General features: G+C 40.1%; 1 protein-coding gene across 8 annotated transcripts in view; it reads right to left on the reverse strand.

Moving 5' to 3' along the window:
* EYA1 (EYA transcriptional coactivator and phosphatase 1) overlaps positions 1 to 23,729 on the reverse strand; it is a 171,504-nt gene that overhangs the window by 118,277 nt on the left and 29,498 nt on the right. For 2 of the 8 annotated variants that reach the window (XM_039238394.1, XM_039238387.1), the window contains exons 3-5: positions 18,330 to 18,399; positions 17,870 to 18,012; positions 13,881 to 14,003 (exon numbers count right to left, since the gene is read on the reverse strand). In XM_039238394.1, coding sequence (XP_039094325.1) covers positions 13,881 to 14,003; positions 17,870 to 18,012; positions 18,330 to 18,399 — 336 coding nt within the window. Of the gene's footprint in view, positions 1 to 8,977; positions 8,983 to 13,876; positions 14,043 to 17,869; positions 18,016 to 18,329; positions 18,400 to 23,729 lie in introns of those variants that run through there. The other 6 variants (XM_039238393.1, XM_039238386.1, XM_039238392.1 and 3 more) reach the window with 4 other exon arrangements.

Below are 23,729 nucleotides of genomic sequence, written 5' to 3' on the forward strand. Positions count from 1 at the left end.
TGATCTTCTCACTTCCCTGTTTAAAAAAGTAACTGTTAGTGGCTTCCTACTGCCCTCAGGATAAAACATAAACTCCTTAGCAGAGCTTATTTATTAGAACCTGGGCTGGCTCCAGTTTATCTTTTAGACTTCTTTGGTTTCTTCACAGTAACCTCAACCCATCTCACCCAGATACACATTCCAGCCTAATTCTGACACAAACGAAGCAACATGTGGTTCTCCTAAGGCTATTCTTTGCACCTCTTACTTCCTCTCCACTCTATCCTAATTTCTAATCAACTTCATAACTCAACATGGACTAGAAACGCTTTTCTTCAGAAAAATCTTCCCTGAATTCCCCTCTTCTCTTTCCTCCTAAGGCTAGGTTACTAGAACGTCTTTCTTTCTATCTCTGTAATGTATAGTTTTATATAAATTGTATACAATATGTACACAAATTTATAGGTTTATAGAATCATGACTTACTAATCAGTATTTTAAGCTGATTAGTAACTAGCAAATTAATACAAATTAACAAATACCAATTACATTTAAGGGCATTCATCCTTTCCCTATTAAATAGGCTAAAAAGAAACTTAGAGCTTACATAATTAATTAAATATTTATAGTCAACCCATACAGATATCTCCAGACCACAAAATACGGGAACACTGAAGGCAATGTCCACTGAGCACTTACTGTGTGTTGGGAGTGTGTTCATGTTTTACGTGCTTTATCAACACCCTACAACACCTTTGCTATAGGGAGAATTAATATTCTCATTTTGCAAACAAGGAAACAGAGGGTTAGGTTAAAATAATATAGCTTTTGTGGGATAAAAGTGAAATTCAACAATAACCCTCTCTGGTTTTAGAGTCTACACAATGCTCTCTCAGACTCTTCCCTACTCTCTATTGCTTTGTAAGAAGTTCTGAAATTCACTCTAATTTTCTATTGGATTAAGAAAAACAAATAACAAGATAATAAGATAACAACAAATAACAGCACTTACAACTTACTGAGTGGTAACTCCGAGACAGGCCCCAAAACAGCATTCTGCATGTCACAGCTCACTGGGCGCTCACAACCACCCCATGAGATGAGTACTCTTACGTCCCACTTTACAGATGAACAAACTGCATAAGATATAAACAGGCACGGAGGAGCTGGGGCTCAGTCCCAGGCCATCTGGCTCCAATGTCAGAATTTCTAATCTCCACAGTATATGTATCGTGTACAAAGTAACCGGGGCTGGAATGGGGGTGTTGGGGGAAAGATCTTTAAAATTTTTCTTAACCAACATATTCAATGTACGGCTAACTAACCGGAATGCAATCGTTGGTAGATGCTTGTTAAAAGGCACACATCTAGGCCCCTTATTAGACATGGAATTGCTGTCTGTTTGAGGTAGAAAAGGGAGGGTTTTACCTGAAAATCCACAGGTTTATCAAACACCTTACAGTGCCTGGCTTCCAGCACCACTATGTTTTGTTCCGATTCAGTAGGTGTTTTAACAACTACTTCAGAAACACGTGACCAGTATGGCCTTTCTTTTTCACTAAGAAAGTAATCATGCTCATCAAGCAATTATAGAATGGAAGCTTCACAGAGACTGTTTGGGGGCATTTGGGTCCTTAAGCTGTGCTAAAGCTCGTAAAGGGAGTATGGGGTCCCACAATGATAGCTGATCCGATGCAGATCTGGTGCCAATACCACCAGATGAATTTCACCAGTTCAGAACACCACAAAGGCAACATAGCAACCACAGCGCTCCCAAGAAAGGTTTGGTGTGTAGCTGTGAAAGCCACTTCCTACCCCGCGCAGGCCTGGAAGCAGAGGCACATTTGTGTAGAAGGCTGCATACAGCAGGCTTGAACATGGGCACCAGAGTGGAGGGATGGCAAGCCATGACCAAGAAAAAAAAACAAAAACACCAGGCCTCCTTTGTCCATTAGGATTAATCCGCTGAGAGTTTCTGTTTGATTTAGGAGTCTTCACTTTTATCTTAGGTCATAGAATTAGGCTTAATATTCAGAATCCCTTTATCGAAATGATATAGACATTTTCTCCTTCCTAGACACAAATGACTTTCCATGAGAAGTCACCTCTAGGTAGAGGGCAGAGCGGAAAGATTCTGTAATAAACTGCTTTATATTTTATGTAATGTAATATTACAAAAATTCCCCAAAGTAGAAGCAATTCCCACTTAGAACTCATTATTTCTTAATTAAGGAAGTTGGCAGGGAGGGGGTCAAGAGACGCTCCAGCAATGCCTGCGATTATCCTTGGTATAGTTTAGGATTTATGCTCCGAGCAGGGTGGCGGTGGGGGAACTTCTCACTCAGTCGTTAGGAGGAAAATCTTCTCTATTTAAATAGTTTACTATTGTGGAAAAAATCATAGTAATACTTCTTTTTTTTTTTTTTTTTGGCAGGGAGGGGAAAAGAAAAGAACACTGAAAACTTTTTCCTTTCCGAATACCTCTAGGAGGCAAAGCTGCTCAAGTGAATGAAATGAAACACCTGGTTAGTTTGGGAAGGAAAACACAACTGTGCAGAAAAAGCAAGTAGTGCATTCCTGGCATGCAGTGAGGAAAAACTGCCCAAAAGAGAAGGTCAGAGAGTGAAAGTTTCTTAGACAAAGAGGGTGAGGGACTAAAGGTAGGTGAGAGAAGTTTCTTGATCATTTAAGAAAAGAGTAACAATTTGGAAAAAGAAATGGCATTCTTTAACTGAGAAACCCAAAAATCTAAATGTTGAACGCTCCAATAGGACCATACTGGGACACAAGAAATGTTAAAGAGTTGGAGAGGTTGGGGGGAAAGTGGCCACAAAGGTAAGTTTATGTAACTGGGCCTAGAGAAGAGAGATGGAGTTTGGGACCGATGTGCTGAGGGGAGAATATTGCTGGCCACACCGTAGCCCAAGCTCCCACATCCACAGTCCACCATGTTAGTTCAGGATGGGATGCCTGCGATCCTGGAAACACAACAGACTCATACTTGCTACTCTTATTTAATATTTTCCTCTAACAGTCCCCGTCTCCCGTCCTTCAAGACCTGGCTCAAGTCCTAGCTTTCCGGCAAGCTTTCCCCAACTATTCCTTTCTGCATGGATTTCCTTTTCTGGGGATTCCAGTTCACTAACTGAAGCCACATAAGTCGCCTCTTCCTTCGTCTTGTTTTCAGCCTGACCTACGTTCCTCGGATTCCTATGTTGTGTTTCTCCTGCTGCCTCACATGGAGATGGAAAAACCATGGCTGATTCATGCCTCTGAAGGGTTTCCTCTAGGCTCAAGTGAGAGACAGAACTGGTGCTACAGAATTTCAGTCCAGGGTGGTGACCAAAGGGTCCAGTTATAATACAGCTGACCTCAAGAATCAGGTGTAGGGACAGATGGACACCATTTAATAAGTCTTTTTTTTTTTTTTTTTTCTTTTTGGTGGTAGTGGGATTATAGGGAGTTTGGAAGAGCAGCTTTAAGTCCAACAGACATCACGAGAGAAAAAATGTCCCTCAACTTCCTCACTTATTCAGTGATGAAAAAAGAGTAGGGGAAGGAAAAACAATCAAATTAATAATTCAGCTTATTTCTCAGGTTTTATCTAGAGAATACACATTCCACTGTTTTTTTCTGTAAACTAGATGATGTATAAAGACTTTAAAATTATTTTTTAAATGTTTTATTTATTTCTAGGAGAGAGAGAGAGAGAGCGTGAGCAGGAGAGGGTCAGAGAGAGAGGGAGTCACAGACTGAAACAGGCTCCAGGCTCTGAGCTGGCAGTCAGCACAGAGCCCAACGCGGGGCTCGAACCCACGAACCGCGAGATCATGACCTAAGCGAAAGTCGGACACTTAACCGACTAAGCCACCCAGGCGCCCCATCTTTAAAATTTTTTTAAGCTTTATTTAACATGTGTTTATTTTTGAGAGAGAGGGAGAGAGAGCGAGCGAGCGCAAGAGCGAGCAAGCGGGGGAGGCAGGAGAGAGAGAGGGAGACAAAGAATCTGAAGCAGGCTCCAGGCTCAGCACAGAACCTGATGCGGGGCTCAAACTCATGAACCGTGGGATCACGACCCCGAGCTGAAGTCGGACGCTTAACTGACTGAGCCACCCAGGCGCCCCTAAGACTTATCTTTCAACACTAGATTACAGTGACTACTTTAAATTTAAATTAAGGAAATTAAATGCAGGACTTATAAGGACTCTTCTGGAAGGATGTAAAAGATTTCTAGGTCTCCAAAAAGGAAATCCAGAGTTTCAAATCAAATACGATTCTAACCTGTTCAGCATAGTGGATTTTAAACAGCTCATAAAGTCTTACTGGGTCTCAGAGACAGTACAAGAATATCACATCCATGTACACACTACATGGACATCCTGACAAAACCCTGACCTTTCTGTACAGGTATGGGCCTCCTATGAGGCTACGGTGAGCTCAGGTATCGGCACAGTGTGGGTATGCTAAGGAAATTAAGAGTCTTGCTTGCATAGGAGAAATTTCATATTCGGAATGCAATAATATTCTTTTTTATAGTCCACTTGTATTTTGGTATTTCCACCTCCATTGTCTCTGGTTATTTCCAACATCGGTTCGGAAGGTAGCGGAGGCAGACATCCTTCTCACTTCCCAAGAAGCAGGGCGAAGGCTGCTCTCTCTCTTGGGCACGGACTCTCAGTGGATGGCCACCTTCTCCAATTTCAGGTCACTGTTTTCCACTCTACCACGCCAAATCCCCCTTTTAGACTTTCTGATTCAGTAACGTTGAAAGTGAATGGTCAATTATGAAAAGTGGTCTTAATTTTTGGTTATGTAAACATCACAGACATACAAACAGTAGAGACAAAGGCACCTGACCCACTGAATGAATAAGTGTGCAATCAAACCATCTCATTTCTAAAAGACTTCTTCCTTCTAGCTCTCTTCTAGGCTAGGAAGTCATTTTAAAAGCAAATTGTAGAATGTTGCCCACAGAGAAAATATCACAAAGATTTTGCTTTCCTCTTGTCCCTGTCAGAGATTCCTACAGAGTAAAGGTAATGGTCTCATCAACCGTAAAAAACAAGAAACAGTCTTGCCAGAAGACCCTGTGTGGGCCACCCAGTTCTATAGGTGCTAAGCAATTATACTTTCAAAATAAGCCAACCTCTCAGAAGCTTTATCAACAAATCCCTAGTCCTTTAGTATATTAAGTAGAACAAAATTTATACTGATAAATGTCATCATTTAAAATATTAAATCAAAGCTCTGTGTGTGATTTAACCTGGAGAACACTGCCCAGTTCTAACTTCAAAATGCTTAAAAAAAAAAAAAAAAAAAGTGGGGGTGGGGGGTGGGACGTGTAGGTCAAAGGTCTAACTTCACAGAGAACAAGGACTCACATTAAAAACCAGAATCCCAGCCCACATCAGAATGCTGGAACCTGCTGGGGCCTGTCTGTACTTCCCATGTTTTAGAGTGTTTCCTAGCACTTACCCGGCGAGCAGGATGCTATTTTCCCTCGTGTATTTTCACAGAAGTCCATTTGCTTTCCTTCCCTGGCCTCTTTGCCATGGGCTATGTCCATCATCGGGCACGATCTATGTGGCAGAAGTTAGTGCAGCTCCCTGGGGAAAAGCCTCTGAAGGCCAGATGGGTTATTTAAAACCAGAGTTTCCCCCCTTTCCTACAAGAAGGATTTTAAGTGACCAAGCTTTACTTTTTATCCCGGTAATAGCTGTGATATTCCAAAGAGCATTTTTTCACCTAGGTAAAAAAACTTGCAGAGACTTTATGTTTACCTTTCTTGATCTATTTCTATATCCTTTAACAGTTCCTATAGAAAATAAATTTGGCACTGATCACTGATTATTGCTACAGCTGGATTTCAAAAAAAACATTGGCTAGGATTTTCAATACCCATTAGCTGAAATATCACAAGATGTCAAAGGAACTGAAATGGAATATTACTTTTAAAAAATCAGCTTCAGCACAAAAAAAGTTCCAGAAAGCAAAAAGGCCATGAACTAAAATATAAATGTGAGTAGATACAAATGTGGCAAAGAAATTAGGGAGAAGTTCTGAACATCGGCACAGGCTACAAGAGCGATTCTTCAATGCTAACTGTATGGTGTCACTGTATGTCCAAAAGTACAAATCTCAAGTGCTTTATCATGCAGATTATTTAAAAAAAAAAAAAAAGGTTTAGGATTCATATTCTGAAAACCATGCATTTTGGAGTTTGCTAGTTTTCCTTGTGAAAAATGCTGTGTCTATGGATAATGAAAAAGTTTCAGAGAACATTTTGCTAAGCAGCTTCTGAGGCTCTAAATGACTCATACACGGAAACACTTCGGCCGTATATGTGAAAAGCTACGGGCAGACAGAACGAAAGAAACAAGGGCAGTTTCACTGATGGGGTTATTATTAGCTCATTTCCACTGGATCATGAGCCCCAGATAAGCGAGGCACAGAGAGCTGCAGAGCAGTGTGCCCTCCCATGCACTCTTAAACCTCTGCCCTTATTTGTGTCTTCTCACTGGTTTGAACCCCGATCTCTTTAACAAACAACAGAATATACAAAGAGGCAGTTAGAATTTGTGTTATCTTCCTCTCTAAGTGAGAGCAATAAAGCCTAAGGAAAATAAACAAAGTGAAGTTTCCAGAGCCTTCTAGTTTTCGTGTGTGTGTGTCTGCGTTGCCCTTCCTATCTATCATGGCAAATCCTGACACCTCCCCAGTGCAGAGGCTACGAAGGCCCCACACTGCAATTGCTGTTCGGGGGCAGTAAAACACTCAAACACTCGGAAAGGCACTGTATACCCCCCACTCCCATTCTGTGATGCCCTCAGCCAGCTCTTCCTATAAGTGTGAACACAAAAGAAGACTGCCTTGAACAAACTGTGACCATAGACTAACCAAGACTATTAATATGCTAAATTCCAAATTCACTTCTCCAAATGAAGGCAACCAGGGTCCTTAGGAATCTTAATCTCTAACCTTCTTTGTGGCATAGACCTCTCCACCTTTAACAAACATTTGTCTATTTTAGACATCCTACTAGATACCAGAGATGAACATACAAGTAAAGAGGATCACTACCCGCAACCTTCTAGAATCAACATAACTACGTTATTATGGCATGCTGGGTTTTCCTCAAAGCGTCACCCAATCTAATTTTTTTGTGTGCATGAAAGTCTTTAGCATGTCCTTGCCCATAATAAATTGCTAAACAAAATGTCGTTTTCTTCATGTGACTCAGCCTCACAATTACGAACACAGTTTCTTGTTTTCTGTGGGAGATGGAACTATGAGTCTATATTGTATGGAATGCGGCGGCAAATGAAAGGTGATGCCAGCCAATAACTCTGGAACTTGCATTTAAAAAGGTGTAAGTAAAAGCTTGATTTCAGGTCAGTTGCTTCTTATACATAAAAAGTGAAGGCAGCACATGGGGGCTCAGTCGGTTGAGCATCCGACTCTTGGTTTCAGCTCATGTAATGATCTCCTGGTTCGTGAGTTCAAGCCCCACTCAGGGCTCCATGCTGCTGGTTTGGAGCCTGCTTAAGATTCTCTCTCTTTCTGTCCCTCACCTGCTCATACTTTCTCTCTCAAAACAAGTAAATAATAAAACTTTAAAAAAGCTAATAAAAACTAGTTTATGACAAACTGGGCAAATATTCTGTGAAATTGGTCAGTAAAAGGCTGAAGCAGTTTCATCTAAGAGGATTTTTACATGGACACACACTTATCCATACTCACGCTCCCCTGCTCCACATATGCATATACATACACACATAGGCATATACACATGCACACACAGCATCCACGCCTTTTTCTGGCTGTCAGGGCCCTGTGGCCAGCAGCACTGAAAACACTATTGACGCCACTTGCACAACTGACCCAGGGTCTCCAGGCATGCGTTTTCCATCCACATTCATCCATTCACCTAACTCATTTGCATAAAGTTTGTCAATGGCCCATGAAGGGAAACCTCCTCACACCCTTCCAAAACGTCTTCCAGAAACACTAAGGCTAACCCTGGGAGCAGGGAAGTATCAAAACTAAAAGCAAGGATTTCACTTCTTCAGGGTGAAGCCTACAGTTGTCTATGAACGGGAATATTTTCTCATCCTCTGTTAAACCAAACTTTGACTGGATGTACAAGAGATCACGAAAGCAGAAACAGAATTTTCTAGCGACCTCACAGCAAAAAGGGAAAGTCATCAGATTTCCTAATCCATGAGGTTTTACCTCATGGGCTATTAGTATCAGTGCAGAGAAAACAAAAACTTGGTCCTTGTTTGTCTTGAAATCGGGTACATACAAGATCACAGAGGTCTACCATGAGAGAAGTGCTAAACACTGGAGCTGGAAGGATCCAGAAGGGTCACCTGGACCAAACGTGGGCAGCAAGTACGGCATACTTCACAAGGCTTGGCACTGGCAAAGGCCCACAGATTACCAAATAATTCTGTTCCCTTAAGTGTCATGAAAGTGTTAAAAGTACAAATGGCACTCAAAAGTCAATTATCTAAAAAAAAATTTTCTAGAGCTGGTATATACCTACATACCTAGTCGTGTTACACAAAGTCTAAATTATCTAAAGAGCAAATCTGCCCTTGAGATTATATACGCTATAGACAACTACATTCTGTATTTTTGTAGCATTCTCTAAGAGCCTCCACTGTCGGTACTGTGACTTAAGTGTATCACAACACAGCAGGCTCTGACTGTTCTAAATCACTCTCCATTTTGACACATCCTTTGGCATTTTCAGGTTTATCCCTTAAAGTCATTGTTCAGGGTCCTCACATGGATTGAGACAACATGTGTAAAATAATGAGAATAGCCTTTGGCATTAATCACTGCTGAATGAACATTAACTGCTGTTTTGTTGTACGTGTACTAGAGTTTTCCAGCCCTCTGTAGCAGAATGTCACGTTCCTATCTTCTTCCCTGAGTTTGCTTTCTGAACTGAACATTTTGCTGTTTACATGTCTGCTGCTTCTTTTTCTACCAGTTCTATTTGCTCAAAGTAGAGATATGACTGAGGGATTAGGGAGGCTTATGCACTTGGTTGATGCCTCTTCCTTTCCCACCAGTACAGAACTGAGGTCCTGTCTTTGACAGAAGCCCTTCTGTGTGCTCACCACTTCTACTCCCCGACGTCTGTCACCCACGTCGCCAGCACAGCTGTTTTCTCTTTGGATTTTCTTCTTCAGGTTCTTGGCTGTTTCTCCTGGTCTCTCCACCAATTTTTGTGCCATGCACAAACAGCCTGATCTTTGTTGATAGTGATTTTCCATTTTGCCGGGACATTAGTTGGATCTAGTCTTTTGCTGCTGGATTTTTTTGGTGTTTTTTTCGCTATGCTTATTTGGTTACTGGGTTCTTAGAGTACATATGTATATGTGTGCATATATATATATGACATATATATATACATGTATATATATGCACAATATACATATATAGACACATATGTTTATATATGTACATATACAGACACATATGTTTATATATGTACATATACATATTTTTAGTATATATATATATATATTTCTGCTCCTAAGGAGTGGGAGGGAGTGAAATTTAAGTAATGCTTCCTAATTTGGAACTATTTGAGAAAGCCGGACAATAAATAACAACAACACTGGTGTGCCTGAGTGGCTCAATTGGTTAAGCATCCAACTTCAGCTCAGGTAATGATCTGAGCCTGGCCCGTGCATCAGGCTCTGTGCTGACAGCTCAAAACCCGGAGCCTGCTTCAGATTCTGTGTCTCCCTCTCTTTCTGTCTCTCTCAAAAATAAACATTAAATTAAAAAAAATAATAATACCACCACTGATAAATAATAAATAGTAACCACATCCCCACCACAAGGAGAGCAGTAACAATGAAAACAACCATTTCAATTCTTACCATGACTACATGTTGGTCAGAGTGATTTACATGGATAATCCCGATTGCATCTCACTCCACCACTACTGGAGTGTATAATATTATCCCACCTGGGAGAGAGGAATGCAGATGTGGAGAAGTCAGGCGCTGAGCTGGAGGCCCACAGACAGCAATGGCAGGGCTGTTCAACAGGCAATCTGACTCTAAAACCTACACTGTTTTTTAAAGTTTAATTATGTTGAGAGAGAGAGCGAGAGCGAGCGAGAGCGAGCACACCAGTGGGAGAAGGGGAGAGAAAGAGAAATCCCAAGCAGGCTCCACACTGTCAGCACAGGGCCTGACGTGGGGCTCGAACTCATGAACCATGAAACCACAACCTGAGCTAAAGTCAGGAGTCAGATGCTCAACTGACCGAGCCACCCAGGCACCCCTAGAACCTACTCTATTAATCATATGGCAAGACTTCCCTGTGCCTTTAGTCTAGCCCTTCTATGCCTGACGGAGGTAGATCTGTCAAAGAGGTGATCACCGTTAAGTTTCTATAAATTAATCAGCATAATACAGTAAGCATACATACCACACTTCAGTTTATGTGGGAGTCGTTTGGGTTACTAGAACATTTCTCCTAGAATTATGAAATTTAATATTATGAAATTCTAGTAGCTACATCTCTGAATAAACAATGATCATACCTATATTTTAAAGGTGAAAAGATCCTGGAAAGAAAAAAAACTAGGTAAAACACTCCCAAACCACTAAAATACATGTAGTTTTATCTAGGATTCTAAGAAGTTTTAATAGCTCTAAGAGGATATTGATATAAGCAGAAATCACTGTTATTCATTAAGGATCAAAGAACTGGGATAATTTTGAAAATAATTTAAGACACTATAAAAATTGTTATATTAAAAAAAGATGTATTGAAAAAACACTCAAAGACCAATAGACTCCGCAACTGAATATACAATATCATTTAATAATAGTGAAGCATTTTTCATAATACACTTGATACTGATAAAAATACATGTTAATCGGAATTTAAGTATTTATCCAAATCTGGCCATAAGAAGTTTATAGCATATTATAGATCATTACCAATGCCACACTAGGGTGTTTCAAGTTAATAGCATATAATTATCTGGCTTGATATGTGGAAGTCATATTATATCTAATCATCTAAAATTGAGTCAAGTGCCGTTATAGAAATACGCATATAAAATAATATCTCATTCATGGAAAATGGGTTCTGAAATCCCACAGGAAAAGCCACCCCACCAACAGCTGCACAAAAACACAAAGTTTTAATACAATATCTAATATGCCCAGATGCAAGGGAAAATATGGGTAGAGAGGCAATGCTATATTTGGTACTGCACGGGTCTTTCTGTTTTTGAGAGAGGGAAGGAGAGAGCGAGCGAAGGAGGGGCAGAGAGAGAGGGAGACAAAATCCCAAGCAGGCTCTGTGCTGTCAACGCAGCGTGAACTCACGAAATGTGAGCTCATGACCTGAGCTGAAACCAAGAGTCAGCTGCTTAACTGACTGAGGCACTCAGGCGCCTCTATTTCTTTTTTAAAATAAAGAGTTTTCCTTCTCCAAACTAACTTCTTCTCCTTCGTGTCCACACTTCTCTCTATTCTAACACTATGTTTATATTTTGACAGCCAGTTAGTCCTCTTGGGAACTCATTCGGCCATATAAGCCTTCGATCTTAGGAAGACAAAGAATAAAGGTAACTTGCAAGCACATCATTTCTCAAACTCTCTGAAATTGCAAGACTAGCTTTCCCCCTAATCCTTCCAGGACTGATAATTTAGCAAAGTACAATCGTCACGTATTACAAATGAATGAAATGAGAAAAGAAAGCGAGAGAGGGTGGAAGTCCCAGATCTTAAAATTATCATCTGATTTAACCAACAGGAGATTCATTATTGACCGCCTGTAAAAGTTTCTAAACGCTTAAAACTTCTGTACTTCGCTCACTGTGGATGGGCAGCCAAGACGCTGCAGAGGGGCTTGGGCCCAGGAACCACACCCGCAGGCAGCTCTCCTCCCGAGAGGTTGCTTCACACGTTTCCTCCTGACCTTCGGGACCTGCTTCCTGTCAAGGAGACCTGGGTGCCCACTGGAGAACAGGACACACCCGGGGGCCCTGTTTATTTCTCCCATAGTTCTCAGAAGACTCTGCCCTTGACGAATGCAAGCTCTAGAAGCAAACAGGCCTTGTCTGCCTTATGGTCCATCTCTTCACTACAGCCTAGGGCTATTCAATTCATTAACAAAGTCTCTTCACCTCTTTTTTCTTATTACTTTTATTACCTCAAATAATCAGCGCATGCAAGAACATAATTCTTTCTCTGAGGAGTTTTAAAGTTCTGGAATCTGGTGTATGAGTCACATCCCTCTAACAATACCTATTACCTGTTGCAAGACGGTTTTTATTTTTTAGCCACCAAATATACCAAAATTTTATGGTTCAGTTTTTTTTATACCAAAGGCAAAACCAAATATGAAAAGATTAATAGATTTGGTCCCATAAAATTTTAGTGTAAAAAATTACATGCTGGAAATTTATCTATAAAATATTATAAAAGTTTAAGAAACTTAATAAAAGAAATAATAAGACAAAGATGAACACTGCCATGGAAGAAAAAAATGATGATCTCAACTAAAAAACGTATCTGAAAATAAAATCCTGTACCTACTAAAATGACAATTTTTAAAAAGGTATTATTGAATGTGTCCATGCTAAGGTACAGCCGTTGTGTAAATATATAACAAATCCTTAAAAGAGTCTAAAAGTTTACTTAGCAACTCACGCTGAAATTTATTCAAAGGAAAAAATGAAAAATGCACATAAAATAGTCATGGTATTGCTCTGGATGTGTAAGAAAATGGGGATTCGTTAAATAAGATATATGTATGGAAGTATGCAGTCATTAAAATGATGCTATAGAATTTATTGGTGTGAAAAGATGTTTACGATATGTTGTTACTGAAAAAAAATGAGTTTGTAATACTTTATTATACGCTACGGTCCAATACTGCATATCTGGAAGAATATTATAGTCATTAGAATAAATATGAGATGTTTAATTATTTTTTATTCTGTTGTCAAACTTATTTGCTGTAAACAACTATTTTAATGTAATGAAGAATAAGTTAAAAGATAGAAAAAAGATAAAAACTACAAAAAGAATGCCTTCAATCAAAAAGCAGTGGTGAGGGATTTAGCTGAATTATGGCTTGGCACTCTTAAGAGGTCAATTAGTTAAACTGACTTGTAGTAAAAAGATATTAGGGGAATATTTAAATTATGAGAACTACTTTCATTATTTTACAGACACATTTGCATGATGATAACCTGCCAATTATAGTTATGCGTGTGTATTCCCTTTAAACAGTACTGGCAATGTTCAACTTTCTGCTGTTCTTCGATCTGACTTGCATTTACAGTATATTCGGTCTATAGTTTCAAAGGTAGAGCCCAGGGACTGGTCCTTAGAAGCAACATCTTAAAGATGCATTGAATGGTTGTCAATTTAATCCCTTGGTTGTTGGTAGGTCATTTAGTTAACACATATCACATACTGTACTTCTAGAGCTATGATAATGACAATGAAGAAAACAGCCCTTTTAAAAAGATTGGCAGGTAATGCCACACATCAAAAGTTTTAGCATAGACCCCATTGCAGCCTCTTACATTATTAACTTTGGGTTTGTCATTCCTTTTCTAAATTGATAGAGGCAAAGGCGGAAAACGTCAACGTAAGGGAATTTTACAGCTTTTGGAAAAGAACTTCAGAGATGATTCAGTCTAACCCTTGAGGTTATAAATATGGAACTTTAGGCCCAGAAAATAGGTTAAGTGATGAGCCAAAACAGAACCAGGTATCTTGCCTCTAAGCCCACTCACTTTCTATTATCATTTACCACCTACACAGAACACTGGATTCTACTTTAGAAGATAACTGCTGGACTCCAGGATTAATGAAAAGAGCAGTGTCAGTGCAAATACAGACCTTGCATCTGGTAACTGTACGGTGCCTGTCCAGGTTGAGGCGTACCAAAGCTCGTGCCATAGCTGAGAAATCCCGTCTGTCCTGGTGACTGAGACTGTGACAATCCACCTTCAGTCTTGATGCCTGCCCACAATGCACCTAAATCAGTTAGTGACAGCTTATCTATCTGTTCCTTTCAAACTTCGGTCAATACAACAAAAACACTCCCCCAGGTGTTCAATCATCAATGCTTCCCAATATTATCTCAATAACCAAAGGTATACAAGCTTAGGGTGAAATACCCTTACCTAGAACTTCAATTAAAACAAAACAAAACCGGAGTATTACAGATTTGGGTGACTATTCACATTGTCCTTTCTTGTTTTCCTGATTTACATTTTCTATAAAATTTAACTCCAGTGAAATGATTTTATAAATATAAAACAAATATAAATATAAATATAAATATATTTATTTATATATAATATATATTTATAATAAATATAAATATAAAATATAAAAACAATTTAGTTTTGTTGCTCTATAAGTGGTTAAAAGATCATCTCCTTTATAGCCAAGGAAGAGCTATAATGAAACTTCAACGAGACTATTCTAAAAGCTGCTGTGTGGATTCGTGTCAAAATCAAAATTCTCTTCTCTAAAAGGCGATTAGAGTCTCTAGCCACACAGCATTTTTCCCTCTCTTTCTTTCTTTACTCTTTCTGCCACAAAGATGATTTTAGCACACAATTCATTTTTGAAGTCGGAGGAAGCAATATGGGGCACCGAACTAAGCAACACAGGGGAAAGAAAGCCCCCACCCCCCCGATCCTACCAGAGATCAAGCACAAAACTAGGAGAATATTAAACAACTGAATCACAGAGAATAGGACAGTGATTTATAAACAAGTGAAGCGAACCAAAAGTTCCCTTCTGTCCCTTGGAGCTTCAAGTATTTTTTCCCCCAATATTACGGTTTTAAGTACGGCCTACAGTACACTTTCTTTTTTTTATCATTGTAACATAAAACTCATGTGTTTGTGGCCCCCAAATACTTCTCAAAATGCCAGGCTGACATCGAATTTTAGGACTTGGGTTTGGCAGTATTGTGCCAGGCTCAGCACTGGATTATAATTAAAGACGGTCATGGAAGTTAACAAGTGTCCTTAATTTCCACAGAAGGAAGAGAGTAAAACTTCTGCCAAGCAAATCTACAGTTTTGAATAATTTCACTTTGCACGTAAGATCAATGATATCTTTGGGATCTAGAAGACACAGTAGCCTCACAGTTTACTTCCATTTTAGGGGAATTTCATCAGTAGAATGAAGTTAGGTAACTCTCCCAAGGCGGTGGAAGAATCTGACTCTTGGCTGAGAGAGCCTCTGATAATTCCTGGCGCATCTCTAAAGAGCCTCATAATGATCTTAACATTTATGTCTTAATAGAACCTTAACATTTAAAAAACATGTGATTTTTCCCCACAGGCAATCCCAAACCAATAAGTAATCCATACTTATAAACGGTCCCTGGTAAAAACACCTGCCTCAGGTGGTTTGATGGCTCAAGAAATTCCCTTCCTTTCCATGTTGTCACCAACAGGGATTTTCCCCCATCTCTCTCCGCTGGAGGCTCAATTAATCTGCTTTGAGTCTTCCTGTACCACCTCTGGTGTTAGCCTGGAGGTTCAATCTTTGTGATAAGAACAGATAAGGAAAAGCAGGAAGAGGTAGAAAACACCCTCAGCTGCACCTCTCTCTCTAAATGGCTTCCACCCACAGGCCTGAGAACTCCTCATACCGGTCAGCTGCATGCAGATCCAGAGAAGAGCATAAGCTCTCTTCCCCACTGATCTACTGTTCCTATTATGGAAGGATTTGCCTATCTTCTCTTATAGGGTCTAAGTAAAAAGTCAGGGGGCAAAAGCCCTTGGAGAAAGTTTTCTAAGACCATCTAGACCTTGACTAGGAGCAGTTAAAACCCCTAAACCATGTGTTCTTCCTTCACAAGCAAGAAGAGGGGAGAGGGCGATTGTAGTTTTCACTGCACCAGCCCAAGAAAAGTAGAACGCCTGGTCAGAAGCCCTGGAAGCGTCCCTTTGTACTCAAGGCCCAAAAAGAGAACAAAGCCAGTGACCAGGAAAATGCTGGAGGATTCAGAATTATTCCCAGGAGATTTAGAATCACAGATGGCCCTGGGGGTCAAAGCCCTGGCCATGGAGCCTCGCTCTTACCATCTCCCGACCCCACCAGTAGATCACGTTAAAATCTCAATCCTCCCTCTACTAATTCTGATTTGAACCTCAGAATCTCTCTGTCTGAGCAATGATCTCAGACAATAGGGACATCCATGAATGGTTCAGTTAACTGGAAGAGTCCTAGACCATGGCCCAGAGGGTGGCAAAGGCCCTACCACAGTGAATGGAGAGGAGAAAGAATAAGAGAGGAGCTGTGTGAGTGACAGCCACGGCAATGACATGAACGACACCCTCCCCTGGCAGCCCCAGTCAGCCAACTGCACTTTTATGTTGTTTGCCTTGCAAGGTACATTTACACTTCAAACAATCAGCTTGGAAAGACATTTTGAGAATATAAACTGGGGACGGCCTCAACTCACATTATAATAACGAAGCTATGTGAGTCAAATCCGAGATCCTTCCTCCTCATTTCACACAAGAATTGGTTAAAAGTTAACTGCAGATAAATTTGATCTGTATCTAATATGATTTTCAGAAATCTTGCATAAAAGCTATGGAAATGCAAGATAATTCTAGGAAGTCCATCTTAACGGCTATTTCTAAAACCTGCCTTAAAAATGCCTAGCTAGAAGAAAAATACTCAGCTAGATAACATTCAGTTTTGGATACTTTTGAAATGAAACTAGAAAGGGTGAAATCATATAATTTACATTTTAACTTCTGTATATTTTATAAAACATTTCTATATAGTCGATTTGGTGTGGGGCAAAGGTAGAAAATAAAAAGGAATAAAATAATTTGCCTTCTAATTATTAACGAAATGCTTAAAGAACATGATTTCTTTCAATAATTTGCCTTCTACTTATTATTGAAATGCTTAAAGAACATGATTTCTTTCAATATATTGCCATAAGCCCAGAATTATTTTTTCTACCAGTCCTTTCCTCCAAGCATTTATGTATTTTATCTTGACTGCTAGGTTTTATTTTTTCTTAAGGAAATGCATATCATTCACATTTTTGCTATTCAAACAAAGTACAATTTGTTTAAAATTGCAATTGCAATTCAGTTGAAGAAAAGGTATCTTGAAATTCTAAGGTTTCTTAAATTAAACTTTAGGGTTTTGCTGGATTTATTTTTAATTTACAGGTAATCACCGTTTAACAATTGAGTTAAATTACACCAAGATAAATAATTTCCAGGTGGGAAAGAACAAATAGGGATGTGAGCTTTAAAGGCTTCCTGCTTTTCTTCTTTAAAGTGCAGCTCAAGCTGTGATATAGATCACTTTTCCTAATGGCTGATAATGCTGAAATTTAAAAGTACTACCACCCTCAAGTTCAGAGCAAGGATTTTTTGAATTCTGATTGTACTTCCTTATCACAGCTAGGCATCTGATAAATAGGAAACGTATCTTTACCCTAAAAGACTTCATTCACGGAAGTTTTATCTCAGATATGCACTAAAATACTTTGGATTCCAGAACCAAGTGCTCAAGTGGCAAATTAAAAGCTGAGCTATAAATGGGGGAGAAAATGAGAGCAAGACGTCATATGAACCACGCAATCTATTTGCCACTGATGACCTCAAGAGAAGTAGCCACCACCTCTTACAAGGCTCATTCAAAACAATCATATGAAGAATTTAGACACAAAAGGTAATCACACTTTCTAAAGTGGCCCAAGATGACAGTCTTTAGGCACCACCCCTGTGAAACTTGCGCGCGCGCGCGCGCACACACACACACACACACACACACACACACACAGCGGTATGCCCATGAGATCCCACTACTAAAGTAAGAGGATTACTCACCATATGAGGAAATTCCGTACGGCTGTCCTGGCTGTGGGTATGTGGCATAAGCTGTAGCTTGTTGCATTCCTGTGGTAAACTGTGTTTGCCCATATGCAGCCATAGTTTGTGAGGAAGGGGTAGGGAGAATATGTGGGTATGGTCTGCTATTTTTCAGAAATGACAGAAAATAGAAAGCCCATGCATTAGATGGAAACATGCAAGATAACTGATTAACAACCATATCAAAAATTGCAGTTAAAGACCGTCTCTTAAAGTATAACTTTCAAATATAATACACCAAGTACTGAAATACTTCGGTATCTCTTCTAGATGATGTTCAAATTTGTGTCAACACATTATGTCTCTGTGAAATGCACTTGAATTTAAATTAAGATGTAACATGTGGGCACAAAAGAGGACTTGAAATAAGGTAAAAGGCTACTGAGAAAAGTCATTTATTAAAGAAAATACATCTTACTTGGAAGGGTAAATCTGTGGTGGGGAGAACTGGTGAGTTGGTCTTGGGCTGAAGCTACTGCTCCCAATTGCTGGAAAAAAAAAATACACAACAGTCAGTGCAAAATACAAAATTGGTATAAAGCATTGCTCTAGTTTGAACTACAGGCAGACTATGGAATAGCCAGTATTCAACCTTTTTGGCCTGAAAAAGATGGCAATTTCATGTGGTCAACCTAAGTTAAAATATATCCAACAACCTATGGGAACTGATGAAGTGCTTCTAAGTTTAGATTAGGTCTTAGAAAGGGGTCATGATCATCTGAGACACCGGCCAGCTGCAAGGTAAGAGTTATAAGTAAGGGGTCCTGGCCGCTGTGTGCTATGTGGAACTGCTGCTTAAAGACGGGGAAGAGAGTGAATTTGCAGGGCTGGGCGGGACCCGAAAGGTCACCTGGCCTATTGTGTGTGCTCAGGAACACACACACCTGACCCTGGATTACTGGGAAACACCGTCTAATCTTCTCTCAGCTGAGCAGAAATAGGGCAGCTCCTCATTGGCCTGCATGAATTCAGCAACATTTTTTCGTAAAAATGCATTCCTATAGCTCTCTTAAATTTCTCAAGTTGCACGCGAAGCCTGTTTCTTCTTGTGCTGAGGCGGTGTTCCTTGGCCTTTTTCAGTTAAACATGCTCCAGTTCAGTCATTTAAGTAAAAAAAAAAAAAAAAAAAAAAAGACAACCAAAAAACAAAAATTTTTTTGTTGTGTTTAAAGAGGCTGTTCAAACGTTTAAGCAGAATTTCATTTCTTTTTAATCATATATAGATTATTCAATAGTTCTCAGGAATGTACTAAACTATCTTTTTACACTTATTCTGAACTAAAGCAAAAATCCATTTTTGTTAACATAAGGCAGTAAAATGGTAGTTCTCAGCTTTAATGGAAATAGGGGCTATTTTATATATAATATATATTATACATTTATATATTTATATATACACATAGCTATATGTGTTTCTGTGTATTATATATAAACATGTAAATATCCTATCCTCTACCTAGCTGAGGTGTATATTCTTTGGGTACAATTATAAGATATAATATGTTTATCTTCTTCCAGTAATAATCATGGTCTTCGAGGCTCTATTAACTATGCTGCATATTAAAATTCCTCTATAAGGTTCCATGCACTCAAAGTTTTATACATTTTTTTCATTATGTCACATCAGTCCATGTATACGTCCCAAACCCAATTTCCCATTTGTGTTTGGGAGAACAGCGGCTGAGTTGGACCAGAATCTTGATCTAGGAATAATCCTTTCCTCATAAAGCACACAGGCCTAACGCAGTGACAGCAGATGTAGATTCATCTATATCTATTGCATGCGAGCTACCAGACTTCCCCATGTGGCTCTCAGTTTGGCAGAGCCCAGGGCCACATTAAAGCGATGGCAGGCCAACCCAGCGGGTATGCCCCCATCTGGGGGCACATGTTGAGTCACTACTCTGTACCAGGCACTGAGCTAAATGCCACAGATGCAAACACGCAAAGACAAGTTCTTTCTGTCACACGCAGGAAGGCTGGCACACAGATAGCCATGAGCAGATTAATTAAATATTGCAATTTATAGAAGGGAAGGATTTGTGAGTGAAAACTTGTACAACAAGGACTACCACCTGCCTCAACTACAGCCTTTCCTACCCTCCTTGGCTAAGCCTGAAAAGAGACCCAGGGCAAAGTAGATTTATCCAGCAGAGTAGCTGGAGTCATACCTTCCCTGGACAATCACAGTTCAAACGAAGTTAAAAAAAAAAAAAATAAATAAACCAGAACAAAAACCCAATGCAACCTGATAATGGAAGCCACCGAAATCCCTTTTATTCTTTTCCAGCTCTCTTCGTGGGCTTTTCAAATTGTGGGTCAGGACCCGTGATCATAAACTCAACTTCCCAGGCCGTACCCAGCAGTTTGTTTGTTTTTTGTTTTTTCACAGATAAAATAACAGCATAGACTGTATCAGGCTTATTACACAGGGTAGGTTCCATGCTTTCAGGTTGTATCTATAGTATAGGTGTGTACCCACAAAGAAAGAGATCTGGGGGGCTGCACAGTGTGGTAAATTAGCACAGGTTCTGGAATCAGGATATAATTTTGGCTCAGACTAAAGTTCCAACTCCTCTTCAGTCTTGGTCCACAAAACAGGATTATCTGTCCCCGATTTACACACGGGGCATGGAAATTAAGTAAAACATTCAAACAAATCAATGGGAAAGGTGGTATCTGAACCCACTTCTGCCTGACTCCTTCCATTAACACGTACTATCTCTCGACGTCCTACAAAGAAACTAGAAACCTCTGAATCCTCTCATTTCTCTACCTCTATTTCAGGAGTCACAAGGCCCCCTCCCAGATCCACATACTGCCTGTTCAGCTGCTCTGCACACTCCATCCGTCCCCGGGCCTCTGTCCAGGGTCAGGTTCTCATTAGCCTCTGTCACGTTCCCTGTATCCCATTCGCGGACCTGAACACAATACGGCAGTGCCACCACAGTGATCTTTCTTAAATGGAAACTTCTTTATGTCCATGTTCCAGCTTATGATCTCTCAACTGGGCTTCCATTATCCCTAGGAAAAATTCCAAATTTCTCGGCAGGGCACACAAAAAGACTCAATCATCCACCCTCTCTTGGGTCTAGTAATCCGTAGCTTCCTTGGACTTGAGGACTGCCCATACGTGCCATGCGTGCTCATCTTCGTCTTGGGGGCTCTTTGGACCAGACCCTCTGCCTCGTAAGGCCTTCTCCTCCCTGCCTGACAAACATTCCTCCAGTGGGACTCAAACATCATTTTCTCTTTAGGATAATGTCTTCCTTCTCTCTACTTTCTTGAAGTGCTGTAAACATCGGTGGTGTAGCACTTGGCCACACTGCATCAGAGTTAACATGTGTAGTGTATAGATGTTCGTTTTCTCTGCTAACCATGAGCTTCTGGGGCCAATGACCTCTTGCTCTCTTCTGTTTCCTTGGCTCCTGACAGGGCCTGGCATGTGGTAAGGAATCAATAAATAGTATTTGTTTGATTACAATGTGAGATTTAGGTCAAGCAAAGTAGATCTTTTTAAGCCCTGTGATGGTTAATTTTTTTCACTTATGTAAACATACAAAATAAACCTGATTCAGCTCTTTGGCCATATAGTTTAGAGTGAATAGTATTTTTTTTTCAGTTTATTTATTTTCAGAGAGAGAGGGGGAGAGAGAGAGAGACAGAGAGAGAGACAGAGAGAAAACACAAGTAGGGGAGGGGCAGAGGAGAGAGGGAGGATCCCAAGCAGGTTCCACGCTGTCAGCACTGAGGCAAACGTGGAGCCCAGTCTCACAAACCATGAGATCATGACCTGGGCAAAATCACGAGCCAGACACCCAACCGACTGAGCCACCCAGGCCCCTGTGAATAGTATCCTTTAGAAAATACATGTGAAGAAGAAGCTGTGATGCTGCCCAGGTATCTTGCTACTAATTACCCAACTATGTGCCCCTAAAATGATTAAATATTTAATGCCATATAATAAAGCCACATCTTTTGGGATTTCCCTAAATTCCAAGTCCCTACAATGTTGTGTGGACTAAAGTCCAGAATCTTCCATGTCATATTTCAAGTACTTTTCCCCTTAATTGCCAAAAACACCTTTAACTTTTTAAACAATTTAGGAATTCAGATTCATTTTAATTTCATGGGACCAGAATACCCTAAAGCAAAAAGAATACTCCCAGATCATTCATCAAGGTAAATAAAATGATTCTTTTACCATTAGTAAGTTCCAAATTACATATGTCAGAGCCTTGAGAACATATGGGCAACTATTGCCTCTGTTTTAGTACATTTGTTTCCTATTATTCCATTCTTTCTCTTAGTTCTAATATAGAAGTTAAAGAACCTCCCCAAATCTTGTTGTGGGAAGGGAGGGGAGGACCTAAGCTTGAGAATCTATTGAGGAGGTTAATAGAAATCTCCAAATTAGCAGTTCCTCATTCACTGCTCCTATCTCATTAGCAACATCACTCAGATGGACAAGTTGAAAGCCCGAAAGTTTTGACTCTTCTCTTTCCTCATATCACTTTATCATAAATTCAGCCAGCTCTCCCTTCAGAACATGTCCTATAGTTGACAACTCCCCCCTGCTCTCATTTGCCACCCTGTTGCAATTACCAATGTGGTGGCCACCGGGGAATGGCAGTCAGGACCCCCCCCCCCCCCCATACACGCAACTTCACCCTCCTCTCTCTCTCCTCCACTCCTTTCCCCTAATGGAATCCTGGCACATTTAGTCCCATTTCCGTGGCTCTTCTAAGGACATGGGCTAACACAGTCATCTCTCTCCTCAGCCACGGCAGCACTGGTCTCCTTATTTCTACTTACCCTCTTCTCCACTCCTCTCGCATAAAGCATTTTCACACAACAAATGCTGATCTCTTAAAAATATATATTGGATCATGTCACACTGCCCCCGACTCTAAGCACCATTATCCTCTTACAAATTTAAAGGAAATTAATTATATAAAATACATACATATACACATTCATCATAAACCTGAACTTATTCCCTGACTTCACTAAGATCTCTGCTCATATGCCCACCCTTCAGAGAGGCTGTCCCTCTAAAAGAGATCCCCAGCCACTCCTCACTATATTCTTTGATCTGCTCTCATTTCTTTCACAGCCTATTTACTTTCACTACAACTTACCTCTTTACTACCTGCCTCCCCCGCAGAATGAAGGCTCCTTGAGGGCAAGGACCTCATCTACTTCATCACGGCTATAATTCCACTGCCTAGAACACTGCCTCGCATACAGTAGGTGCTCTATACATAACTGCTGAATGAAGGAGTCAGACCCCAAAAGTTACATCTTTTTATGAACAATTAAAAGAGAAATCATATTTTTCATACATGGTATTTTTTCTCCTCTAGAAGCATTCTTGTTTCTATTTCCAATCTTCAAATACTACTAGATATCAACACTGTATGATCAATATTATCAACTGGCACCTCATTTAGTAACAAATTTAGACTTTGCGGAAATGGAAGAAACAGAAGGCAAAGGTATTTTGCAATCCCTACAAACATTATTTTCAACCCCAGTTGTTCTTAACATGTAGATCACTAAAATATTACTTTTCACAGGTAAATAGTAAATGGGCAGAATATCATTAAATTTTAAAAACGTAATAAACCACCTTGCAATTTTCAATTCAGGCAACATGCGTTTGAAAATCAACTGCCCTCCTCCAGTCTTCCCATATGAGGATACCTGGTGATCTTCCTGGAAAAGAGGGAGCTTCACTGCCTACTTATGCTTTCAGATGCCCAGGTTCCTTGAGGGACACAGGTAGAGACAGCTACTACCAATGTCAGAATGGCCC

This window comes from Hyaena hyaena, unplaced genomic scaffold (genome assembly GCF_003009895.1).
Source record: "Hyaena hyaena isolate Hyena2069 unplaced genomic scaffold, ASM300989v1 scaffold_139, whole genome shotgun sequence".
Lineage (NCBI taxonomy): Eukaryota > Metazoa > Chordata > Mammalia > Carnivora > Hyaenidae > Hyaena > Hyaena hyaena.